The sequence below is a fragment of the Perognathus longimembris genome, chromosome 21, assembly GCF_023159225.1.
Source record: "Perognathus longimembris pacificus isolate PPM17 chromosome 21, ASM2315922v1, whole genome shotgun sequence".
NCBI classification, from domain to species: Eukaryota; Metazoa; Chordata; class Mammalia; order Rodentia; family Heteromyidae; genus Perognathus; species Perognathus longimembris.
In genome coordinates, this window is record NC_063181.1 from 28,988,811 (window position 1) to 29,002,133 (window position 13,323).

Here is a 13,323-nt window from a genome sequence, read left to right on the forward strand (position 1 = left end):
GACAGTTGGTGGTACATTGGATACTTAGAGCAGATACTCAGACTGTGGTAAAGGACTCCTGATTTTCACCCTGGATGTTTCTAGACTAGGAATTTGATGAATAACATGGCTATAGCCTGTAGGTCAGAACATGAAGAAAGAACAACCAAGAGGCATCTGAGCTTGTATCATTGAGTATGAGGATTGCATATGGCCTGGAAAAGCTAAAGACTTCAGGGTTAGGAAAATTTAACCAGAGTATCTGATTAGGGCTTTTTGGTGGGGCTGCATAAGGAAACCCCAGAGCCCTTGGGAGGATACTCCTCAGTGTTCCTTTTCTACTTTCCTTTCCTTCATCTTTTTCAAGGCATATTCACACACATACACACACATACACACACACACACACACACACACACACACACACACACACACAAAACAATGAGCTATTGAAAAGATGAAGAAGCCCAGTTCTCAGTAGTGCTGTGACTCTTCATCTACTCTTTGCTTTGCAGGGGAAACCTGCTTAGGTCAGAATTTATTTTTAGCATTTATTTTCAACACAGAAGAAGCTAAGAAACACAGTGCTGCCTCATTGATTCTTTTAGATGGGGATATGAAAGACCCCCTCCATTTCCTCTTAGATTGATTGTCATCTAGGAGAAAGTGTATATACCCTTCCACATAAAACCTTGGCCTCATTAAACAGCTTTTTGGAATTATTGGGGTTTTTAGTTTAGTTTTAGTTATTGGGGTTTCAGAGTTGGCTTTTCTTTCTTTTTTCTTATTATTATAAAGGTGATATACAGGGGGATTACAGTTACAAAAGTCAGGTAAAAACTATATTTATTTTTGTACAATGTTACCCCTTCCCTCACTCTCTCCCAGTTTCCCCCTCCCTTTTAGTTTTTAAAAAAGTATTTCTGGATTCATTCATATGAAATTCTTTTTTTTCTTGCTTGTTTTTATTTAGGAAATACACTTCACTGGCTTCAGCCACAACCCCGGACCTTCTTGCTTTTATAATTTTCAACTAGGATCTCAAATTTATTCCCAGGCTTGCCTGAACCAGAATTCTCTTCTTTGCACTTCTCATGTGGTTAATACCTAGCTTTTGATTGGTTGAGATGTCTCTCACAACCTTTTTGCTCCAGCTGGCCTTAAACCATGATCCTACCAATCTCTACTTCCTGAGTAGCCAGGATTACAGGAGTAAGACTCTATACTTAGCCTGAAGTCTTCAAATATGCCAAAGCTATGTCCATTTCATACATGCCAAAAATCAATATAGAATGATTGAACTATTGCTGGGAAAGTGAGCCCTGGTGCCTTTATTGAGAAGGGAAAGGAACCTTAGTCCTTCACCTGAGGTAAACATAGGTGTGAAGATTTGGCTTTCCTTCTCTTCTGCAGAGCATATGGTACTAGTCAGTTTAGATGCTCCCAACTTGGCAGAACTGTTAGCAATGCCAAATTTTTATTATATGGGAAGTCATGGGAGGCAGTGGCTGTGTGGTTTTTTTTCAGTAGCATCTTAGCATGAAGTCATTGTGCCTTATTAAAATAATTATAGATGTTCCCATCAGAACAGCTTTAAACACTACACATAAGCTGAAAGGAAACTAAAATCTATCATTTTACTATCCAGTATCTAGGCTCTCCAATTTTTCTCTCTGTGTATAGAAGTAGACTTAGCTCTGATTCTCAGAATTCTTAGGTTTTAGGGATAGACCCTGAGCTTGTTTTGCCTTTTACAAAGAAGGGTATAAAAATTGAAGTATAAAATCACTCTGGAGTCATGGTACTCTGTGATTGTACATACTTTGATGGAATTGACATCATTTCATGCACCCATGTGACATGGAAAAACGAGCCCCATTCATTTCATAAGTGTTGGTAAAAACAAAAAGGTCCTGGATATCTAACACTAACTTAGGGGCTGACAGAGGGAATAGTTGTTGCTTTCTTCCTACTCTGAAAGCAAATGGGCACCATTTGCTCACACTCAGGGTGGTAAACAGGACTCCAGTACTGCCTGTGTGACAAAGACAGTGCCATCGCCATAGCATCATAGCCCACATGGCATCCTGGGTTCGGACAAGAATCCGTGTAGTATGAATGTAGTTCAATCAAGGTATCACCACAGTCACCTGAAGGCCAGCCTTTCTCCACAGGCCAAGGAGGAGCTTCCATCTCCAAAGGCTGCTTTGAACTTTTAAGTAGAGATAGAAGCAGGCTTTCTTTGTTGCTTTCATACTTGATACACAAAATTTCCTGTCTTCACCTGTTCCAGCCTACTCCCTGAGATTGACGGTGTAATTAGAGATCCTCATTGTAATTACTTAAAGCTTTCACATTCTGCATCTGGAAAACAAATGGTGGTACCTTTCCTGTGTGGATATAGTGTCTGCCTGGCCAGCAATAGTGTACAGTTAATGTTAGTTTTCTTCTTCCATAATTGCTTTCCCTCCCTCCCTTCCTCCTTCCCTCCCTCTCCCTCCCTCCCTTCCTCCCTCCTCTCTCTTCCTTCACTTTGTCTCTCTTCTCTCTCCTCTCCTTTCTTGTCTCTTTCTCTCTTTCTCTCCTCTGTCTCCCGTGCTGGTTCCTTGAACTCAAGGCCTGGGTCTGTCCCTGGGCTCTTATGCTCAAGGCTAGCACTCTACCACTTGAGCCACAGCTCTATTTCCAGATTTTTGGTGCTTAATTAGAGTCTCTCAGACTTTCCTGCTCATGCTGGCTTCAAACTGTGATCTTCAAATCTCAGCCTCCTAAGTAGCTAAGATTACAGGCAGCTACCAGCGTCCAGCACTGCCTTCTCTTTTAGCACTTAGATTTTGTACAGGAGAGAACTGATTCCAAAGTGGTGAAGTTGGAGGAAGATCGGGAGTTACATTATAGATTATATGGCCTTCATTATAGATTATATATAGATTAGATAGATAGATTATATATAGATTATACATTATATAGCCTTCATTATAGAGACCAAAAGTTGTCTATTGTAACTAGGTCTGAGGGAAGAAGTATAGACAGGACAATGAGGGAAAGGCAAATAGGTCCAGGCAAATTTGAAGAATTAGTGTTTGGAGCTGTGGAACTTGGGAGCAAGCTCTTCGCAAAGTGAGCATGCAGGCACTTGGAAGGTAATGTTGGAAGTGGAAGGACAGGGTTGGTAAGAAACTGAGTCTAGATTCTGAACACAGGTAGATATAGCACAGGAAACCATCAACCATCAGGTGCAGGTGAGGGAAGGAAGTAAACTTAAGCAGTTCTACCCTTCTGAATCCTCTATCCCCAAGCTAGATTGGACACAGGTATGGTCAGAACAGAACTGGGGACTGTATGGCCCACCCATTCGTATCAAGGGATGTAGGACACAAATCAGTTTGAAGCATAAAGACCATCACACTTGTGGGGGCAAAACATATGTGAGTTTCTCTTACTGACGGAGACATTGAAGTGACTTCCTTGTCAAGTTAGGCCAGAAAGATTTTTTTTTGACAGTTTCTACTATCACTAGACATTTCCATGCAAATCTTGTGTCTTTTAAAAGAAGGGAATAAATTATAGCAAGTGAAAATATTTTTATACTAAGAAATCTTTTGCTTTTCTAAGGCTTAGTGTTAAAACTGAGATTAAAATTTACTCTAGTAACTAAAGCAGTTAGTGTCTGGCCTTGTTACTAGGCCTTGATTTGGATGTGAAGTCACATCTTACAACAGGCAGAACCTGCTCCTTTCAGGTAACCCCTGTCCTTTCCCAGATGGATGGCTTAGCTCCACACTCAGTGATCCCATGATGTTCAGATCACAGGCTGGCTGATTCATGAAAGGTTGAAATGTATAGTATTCGTATGATGGGATATATATGTTAGCCACTTGCCTTAGCATCTTAATCATGTGCACAGAAAGGCTAATATGAAGGATGTGATGCTTCAGACTTAGTTCTGCATAAGTTGCAGAAGATAGTTATCAGATACGTGCTCATTCCGCAAGTACTTGTACTTTGGCCATACAGAACAGGCTTTATCCTTGTACGTGTATGCCAGTGGGAAGAACTGTTTAGGGCCTCTGCTATCTATGGTAGAGGGGAAGAACCATCCTTAAACTAAGATAAATGCCAGGGAACTTGCTTCTGTGCTATAATACTGGAGTTCTCCTTAAGGAAGGACTTGAAGTCAGCTCAGTATAGCATGCCTAGTCTGTAGTGTTTTTCCCCTTCCTTCCCTCCCTCCTTTCCTCCCTTCCTTCCTCTCTTCCTCTCTCCCTCTTTCTTTCCCTCCCTCCCTTTCTTTTTTTTCTGGTATCAGTGCTTAGGCAGCTGGGACTCTACTAATTGAGCCATGACTACAGTCCCCCTTTTTATTTTCTGGTTATTTAGAAGATAGAGTCTCTTGGACTTTTCTGCTTCAGACCTTTCTGCCTCCTCAAACCACCACCATTTGGATCTCAGCCTGTAAAGTAGCTCAGATTACAGGGGTGAGCCACCAGCAACTGGCTTTATGGTGGTTTTGAAATTCATAAGTCACAGTCCACTGGAGGTGGCTCCCACTGACAAACCACTGCCCCCACAGCTCCTGTGTACTCTGCAAGAAGGAACAGCAATCTTAGTCCTTATTTAGAATGTTTGTTGAGTGTGATACAAAGTTGAAATTTTCTCTGTGGCTAGCCAGTGTAATAACTCCTTTCTACATAATCAGTCTTCACACATGCATGTGTATAAATGCCCACTTGCAAACTGGCTTAAGCAATTCCTGCAAGGCAAGAGAGCTGATCAATGGCTCATGGTTTTATGAAGCCTCCCACCAGATTTATGGAGATAAAGCAAGTGCAGGCCTGTAGAGGTCATGGCAGCAGAGACTCAAAGAATTGTGATGATTTGCTGGACTTGAAAGCCTTGCGTCAGGTGAGCCCCACGTCAGCTCTTGTTGAGGTGAGCAGAATCAGATACTACTATGAGGCACACATTTAGGTAGTAGCCTGAGTGAAAGATGCAAGAAAAAGGAAGGTAGAGTTAGGTTAGATGGTGGCATCAGTGATATTTGCTGATACCAGCCGGGGGGGTTTCCAGAAGTGCCAATGCTAGCTGTAAGTTAGGGTTATTAGACTGGTGGTTTTTAGCCAGGTCCGAGGTAGAAAAAAGGAGAGAGCTTTGGAACAATAGAAACATCTGGTAATTTCGGCTACTGTTGGTAAATATGACATAGTACATAATGTTTCTGTAGTTACTTGTAAGTGCAAACCCAGTTCTCACCTCGGGAGACTTTGGAACATATCCAATATGTATATCATTAGAGAAATGCATATGAGATTTCAAAAAGCACCAAGCTTGATGCTCTGGTTTCATAACTGTCTGCCATCCTCATGTGAATCTTTACTCCTTTTAGGCATTAACTTTCATTTGCTCGCCGTTTGTAATAGCAGGGTCCTGATCATCATTCCTCATGAGCTGCTGCCTATAGGCCTCACTTACAAATAAGGAAGATAGGTATACAGAAAAGACAAAAGTCACATATTTTCTCTTACATATGTACCTTACATATAAACATATATGCCAACACATGCAGGATCATTTCTATGATGTGTGTATCTACATATGTATGTGTATATACATATAGATCAATTGAATTGCATGAAGTATGCAGATGTGTGATACTATAGTGAAACCCCTGTGAACAATTAATCTGTACTTTTAACAACAGTGATATTAGGAAATTGAAACTTGTCTTGCCAATTGTGTGGGTAACTTGTAGGAGGGAGACCGGAAGAAAACAACAGAAAATTAATATCCAGAATATATACACAACTCATTTGGAGGTTCCCCCAAAAACAAAAATAGAATTACCACATCATCCAGCTGTACCATTCCTAGATACCCACCCAAAGGAATCTTAAATCAGCATACAGTAGAGGTACTTGTATACCTATTCATATTGTAAGGAGACAACCTAAGGGCTCAAGAATCAATGAATGGATAAATAAAACATGGTGTCCATACACAAAAGAAGATTGCTCAGTCATAGAGAAGAATGAAATTATCTTTTGCAGAAACATAAATGTAACTGGAGATCATGTTACATGAAGTAAGCTAATCTCACAAAGGCAAGTATGATGTGTTTTCTGTCACGTGTGGAATCTGGCCAGAGTACTTGAAAGTAAAAAGGACTTAGGGATGTGGAAAGAAAATAGGTGAAGGGAAAGGGGTTAAAAAAAAGGTGACAGTGAATATGATGCAAGTACCTTATATGCTGTTTTGTGTAATTTTAAAAGTCCTCTGTCTATTACCATTGAGAAACAAGGGGTAGAGGGCACTTCCATAGGCTGGTTTTTAAAAGACCTCTCATCTGCTCTATCAGAATCTAGTGTGGCTGGAAATAGTGATTGATGAGCAGAGCTCCTCTCTGAAACATCACTGTAGGAAAAAGCAGTGTTGTATCTGTGGATGCAAAGAAAGCAGTGGGTGTTGGTGGTCTGGGCACAGGGGAAGTGGCCTGTAGGTGTATAGAGAGAAAGAAGTGCTCCCTGGAATAGTGTGGTTCTCTGTGCTGATGTTCTTCCCGAGCTTAGCATTAAAATCCAGCCATTTGTTTGGTGGTCTCTTTAGAAATCACTTGGCTCCCACCCATGTTTCCCTTCTCTTTGTTTTTCCCCCTTCCCCCACCTCTTATCTTTTACTTTCTACCTCTCAACCTAATTCTCCCTCAGAATATGCAGTAGTACTAATCCAATAGGCATTTGGGGTCTGTAGACACCCACTTAAAGAATTGAAATGGGTGACACTGTACTTCATAAGGAATAGGCCTTTCTTTTGGCAGTTTTGACCTTGAACTTGCTAGGCCTTTGTCACTTCAGTCATACCCCCAGCAGGCTTGGCTCTTTCCATCCCTACGAAATCCTCAGGAATGTAATTTGCACAAAATTTATTGCCAAGTGTTCCTATTTGTCAACTATTGGCAAGAGTTCTAGTCTGGAGAACCACTGATATGCAGATATTCAGTGTTTTCCTTCTTGAACCTTTCCCTCTGCTTGTCTTGACCTTTTTCTCTCTTCCTGCACTGCAGGGGAACTTGAACCTTTTATTTCCTAGTCCACCATGTGGGACGATGACCTCACAGGAACCTTAATATATATACTTGTTGGAGAATAGACTAATGACTACTCCATTCATCATTAGTGTGTTGGGTTCATCAACTTTTTTTTTTGAACTGGAAATCTCTGTAATTACATTTTAAAAGACATAAAAATAGTAATTATTATTCCTGATTCACAGTCTTGATGACTGACAAGTTTGGTTTCATAGCCTAACCCAGCCCCCTCACCCATGAGCCAGGTATATGTGAATGCCACACTTAAATATCTATTTTCCATTTCAGCAGATGTTCCTAGAAATAGCCTCATGGACTTGGATAACCCTGTAGTGAAAAGGCCCTGCTTCTGAAGTATCTATGTTTTGTGACACATAGGGACATTTTTGGCACTAGCTGTCATACCTGAGCTTCTCAACACAGAGTGCAATCCTTCTTGCTTGTAGATGTAACTAAGGCTGTGAATACCCAGTGTTTTAACCTTAGTATTTTCATCCAAGAAGAAAAACATTTAAATTACATTTAAATGATGATTTGTTAAGGGAGTAAGCTCATGATCATTTTATAGAGTGATTGATTTCAATGTTTAATGTCCCTCCTCCATCAATAAAGCACCTGCCTTCCAATTTAGTGACAATGTGACTTCTCACCCAGTTTCACCAGTGCCTTTAGGTTAGCATTCTCTTTTAGCCATATGACTTGCTTGCTATTTCATTTCCAAGCTCTTGCTAATTATTTTAATTACGAATTCAAATAATAATAAATATCTTGTCCTCTGGTTATGTTATCAAGATGATGACTTTACTGAGGATGTAATTAACCACTTTAACTTCAATTTGGCATTTTTTTTATCTCCATGTTTCTCAAAGTACTGAAGATTTTATACCACCAAAAACTTAAATCTCCTTAAAGAACCAGTTAGATAAAAGGGTTTACTAAATGATCCTCTAGAACAATGGTTTTTGACATAAGAATTGAGAAGTTGAACAAGATCTTAGCCTTTCTTGAAAGTATGTGGTTTCCAAATCCAAGCTAAACTTAATATTTGGTCTCAATCTCAATCCACACTATTTGATGGGTGGAACTGAATCTAGGGGCAGGGTTATTTTTTCTACCCATAAAATAATTAAAAATTAAGACAGTGTTTAAGGTAAATAGAGTAATTTATTTGAGAGTAAAGGGAAAGCCTTCAAAGTTAGTTCATTTGAAAGTGAAAGGAATTTTCATCCAAGAACACTTTGTACAGCTAAATGATAAAAGTAGGTGAAACTCTTCTTTTGAAGAGGAGTCCAAATAAGAGGAGTATTTTGTTTTTTGTTGTTGTTGTTTTGTTTTTGCCAGTCCTGGGGCTTGGACTCGGGGCCTGAATACTGTCCCTGGCTTCTTTTCACTCAAGGCTAGTACTCTACCACTTGAGCCACAGTGCCACTCCAGCTTTTTCTGCTTATGTGGTACTGAGGAATCAAACCCAGGGCTTCATGCATGCAAGGCAAGCACTCTACTGCTAAATCATATTCCTAGCCTGAGGAGTGGTTTTTATATTACAAGGCTCCTCCAATATCTTCCTGAGCTTTGAACTGATTGCTTGATGGCTCTTGAATGCAATACCCTGACTCTTTTCATTGGCTGAACAGACACCCAGGACATTATGGGAAGAAGAAATGGTTGAGCACAAAGAAGCATTTGAGCAGGAGCTTGGGGCCTTGTGGGAACAAGAAACACCTGGCAATTCCAATAATATATTATGCAAGTCCCCGCCTCTACTTCTAGGAATTCAGGCACACTTATCACTTGGGGATAGTATTTCAACTCTTAAGAGTTTTTGGAATGTCTCTATTATCTACTAAGATGCCAAGATGGTGCTAATTAGACCCAATATCTGTATTTCACTCTCATCTAGGCTCTTAGGAAGTTTTCTTTCCAGCTTGGTTTTTTCCCTGCTTACACTCTTGGTATATTTCTTCCTATAGATTTCTTGTAATCTATGATCCTAGAAGATTAACCCCCATCTTTACCAGTTCCCTGCTGAGACCTTAATGTCTCTGGAATAGTTCTACTCTTAGGACCTATAGCCTAGAGAAATCTCCTGACGTGCTTATTGACAGCCTGATTGTAGGATCGCATCCCAGTTTGTGATTCATTCTTTATCATTCCCTTCTCTCACAAGTTCCAGGTGGACCTTTAGGATGAATCCAAGCTTCTTGGGCTCCAGGCCTGTTTTACACACACACACACACACACACACACACACACACACACAGTTTTATATTATACATAAATTATTTTATATTATACATAAATTATTTTATATTATACAGTATCTTATAAAATCATATCATAAAATTATATATGGAAATAATTCTATGTATATAATTTTCCCCCTCAGACAATGGTCCTTTGTCTATTCTGAAAAGATATCTCAGGCTTGTGTTTTATCTACCTGATTCCCCTCTGCCTTGTTTTCAGTTCTGATCCCTCTGTAGGTTGTGGAAAGCAATGTTCCACTTAAAAGAGATACTGTTGTATGGGGAAGAAACAGAGAAGCCACATTTTGAGAGGTTGAATCCAGAGTCTAAAAGGCCAATGACTGTGTGGTTCAAGCTCTGGGGGGGTGGGTGGAGTTAAACAAAAGAGCCAGGCACTGGTGGCTCATGCCTATAATCCTAGCTACTCAGGAAGCTATTAGGATTGTGGTTTGAAGCCAGCTTAGGCAGGAAAATCCATGAGACTCTTTATTTCCAGTAAGATACTCAGAAAAAAGTTGGAGGTGGTACTGTGGATCAAGTGGTCGAGTGCTAGCCTTGAGCACAAAGAGGCTCAGGGACAGTGTCCTGAATTCAAGCCCTAGGACTGACCAAAAAGAAAATAAAGTTAAATAAAAGGAGCCGGGCACTGGTGGCTCATGCCTATAATCTTAGCTACTCAGGAGGCTGAGACCTGAGGATCTGGGTTTGAAGCTAAGCCAAGCAGGGAAGTTCATGAGATTTTTAGCTCTAATAAACTACCAAGAAGCCAGAAGTGGGGGTTGGGAATATGGCCTAGTGGTAAAGTGCTCGTCTTGTATACATGAAGCTCTGGGTTCAATTTCTCAGCACCACATGTATAGAAAACAGCCAGAAGTGGCGCTGTGGCTCTAATGGCAGAGTGCTAGCCTTGAGCAAAAAGAAGCCAGGGACAGTACTCAGGCCCTGAGTTCATGGCCCAGGACTGGCAAAAAAAAAAAAAAAGCCAGAAGTGGAGCTGTGGCTCTAGTGGTAGAGCTCTCGCCTTAAGCAAAAGTAAGCTCAAGGACAGATCTCAGGCCCTAAGTTCAAACCCAAGGACTCCCCCTCACCCTCCCCACACACACAAAGAGTAATAAAAAAATTATATTAAGTGAAGTAAGACAGACTCAGAGGTTGCATGGTTTCCCTCATTTGTGGTAGATAGAATGTAAACATATTGGTTGTTATGCAAGTAGTTACAAATGAATTAACTGAAATATAATAGACTATGGAGAACTCTAACGGTGTAATTTTTTTTTTTTAGAAGGACTAGGCCAAAGCCTAACAAAATAAGCACCTGGAAAGGAGTACATGCCTTAAGGGGGCCAAGGGTATAAGAGTAGACAACAAAGGGACAGGGGAGAGAATGCAGTCAAGATTTCATTGTCCATGCCACAAAATTAAGAAAATTAAGGGAAAGGTGGAGTCGCGGGGCGGGGCGGGGGAGGGGGGGTGGGAGGGAATGTTGAAGGAGACACTGATCACAATGCATTGTATTCATAAACTGCTTTGTTAAATAGCCTCCCTGTACAACTACTTAAAGGTAATTAAAAAATATTTTCAAGTTAAGCAGAAGGACTGGATTATAACTAAGTGATAGAGCATTTGCCTGGAGTGCAGAAGGGCCTCATGTTTGGGTCTTGTACCCACCCTACTCCCTCCCCCCAAATTAAAAATTGAAAGAATTTATATAAAGATATTCTCATAGGAAAAACTTTAGAGGAAATTACTAGGCTGCTAGTGGTAGTTTATTCCTTAATATAGTTCTTAATTGCTGAATCAATTTTAAGTGTAAATCACTACTTTAAAGGGAGGAGAGAGGAAGAAGAAGGGAATAACCCTAATTAATTTTTTTTTCCACCTTGGAAATGTAGCTCTATGGTAGAATGCTTGTCTAACATGCATGAGTCCTTGGTTCCTCCTCAGTACAGTGTGTGTGTGTGTGTGTGTGTGTGTGTGTGTGTGTGTGTGTGTGTAACACACACATATGCGCCTTGGTACTTGTAAAGGGTCTCCAAGTTAGCACTTCTCTGGAATGTACTGTGAGCCCATTAGCTCTGGCTGCCCAGACTACCTCTGCCTTGACACCTTGCTCTGTTTCATGGGGTTGCTCCTGTTTTTTTCATCAAACCTCAAGCTGGAAGCGATCTCTTCCACTTTTGGAGTCTTTACTCTTGAAGTCAGAACTTCTCCTATCACAGTTTACTTTGCCCAAGAGGTTTCCCCTGACTGTTGCAAATGTGAGGTAGTAGTCAAGCTTTTATTTATCTGTCTAAAATAAATGCTTCTGCAGTGCCTATGGATATCTGGACCCTTGGAAGTATTTTCTTGGCCCCAGAGGGCTTAGCTCCTACCTCAGCTGCAGCTTCAGAAGAATAAGAACTACCTGTTATCTTATCCCCAGTGAGGAGTTGTTTGTGGCAGTTTGTGGTAGGTGGAGACAGCTTAGAGGAAGGTATCAGTGACATCAGGTATGCTCTGAACCTGAATATAATCCGTAGCTGCTGGTTTTTACTATTAAATGCCACAAAAGAAACTGGAGTTTCTCATGGATTTCACGGCAGTTGGTAAGGAGCTAGAACTGTTGAAATAATCTTTTAGAGAATGTAGATGCTGTCATAGGAATAAAATGGAGTGGTGTGTCATTTCCACCAGAGCTAAACAGCGTATGCTTTATGCTATTGATGGCAGGAGCTTGAGAATTGTCAATGTGTATGGTGGTGGCATTTTCCTGTCAATCCCTCCTTTTCTCTGGCTTTGCCTGGCAGGATAGCTGATGATAGGTCTGTGAGCCTCTTTTGTCTTTTCTTCAATTTCCTTTAGGAAAAGGAGACTTTACAGTCATGTCTTAGTCTTGTTTCCCCAAAGCCTGAACTTCCCCCCAGGTAAACGGGTGACTCCCTTTAGTTAGGACATCAGCACATTGTTCTTCAAGCAGTACTCACTGAGCATATACTGGAAAGGATAGTGTGGAGTGCCTTCAGCTTTTACTTTGTGTTTCATTAGCAAGTAGAAATTGTATTTATGTTGAAGTAGGTCCAGGGGCTTTGTTTTACAGCACAGTGACTATAACGTATAGTTCATTACAATGTATTCTATACTTGAAAACTGCTGAGCATGAACTTTTAAGTATTCACATCACAAATAAACAAGCCCAGAAGGGAATGTGCATGCTAATTAACTTGACTTAGCCACTCCATAACAAGTCTACATCCTGAGACATGATGTCGTAGGCTTCTCCTTTCTAACATGCTGCTCTGCCTTTTGGTCTTTTCAATAGGGCAGTGATGGTGCTCGCAGGTCTGCACTCCTCGACAGCGATGAGCTCTTGGTGTACTACTACGACGACGTTAGAACCCTATATGAAGGTTTCCAGAGGGGTCTGCACGTGTCAAGTAAGCCTGTTTCTGTGACTAATGCTTACTGCTTGTTTCTCATAAAGCAAGATCAGCCTTCCTTTCAGAAAGGAGCATTTTGGTGAATCATGTGCCTTTTTTGGCATGACTCAAGCCCTCTGTCTCCTTTTGTGACTTGTTCATAGCCAGTCTCAGACCTCACTGAATCCTCTAGATAGTTCTTGTGTCCCAGGGGGCTTCCTCACCAAATATGTCCCATATTGTGTGGAGAACCACAAGTAGCTCCTGATGGGTGCTAATGTTTCCTACAGTCGAGAGACCATACAACTGGGCCCAGTCAGTCCAGAGTTTTTCAAGTTTCCTGGACCACAATACTATCATTTGACCTCCCTAGGAAGCAGTGTTCCATCAGAGACACTTTGAAAATGTTGGCTTACAAACCGACTCTGAGTTTCTAATTGTGGCAAAGGAACCTATGGAGTCTGGTACCTTCCTCCTTTCTAGCATCGCTCCCTCCGAGACCCCCCCTTGAATACAGTCCTCAAACAAGGCCACACACCTCTGCTCTCCCACCTATTCTTTGAGTTCTTTTATTCCTTACCTTTATCATACAACCCTTTCTTTCCACCCTAGCGTGGTG

At 41.0% G+C, this 13,323-nt stretch overlaps 1 protein-coding gene across 2 annotated transcripts in view; it reads left to right on the forward strand.

Moving 5' to 3' along the window:
* The window catches only part of Acsl1 (acyl-CoA synthetase long chain family member 1), a 63,845-nt gene that overhangs the window by 22,562 nt on the left and 27,960 nt on the right, over nt 1–13,323 (forward strand). For both annotated transcript variants that reach the window (XM_048330873.1, XM_048330874.1), the window contains exon 3: nt 12,608–12,722. In XM_048330873.1, the coding sequence (XP_048186830.1) occupies nt 12,608–12,722 (115 nt within the window). The remainder of the gene's footprint in view (nt 1–12,607; nt 12,723–13,323) is intronic.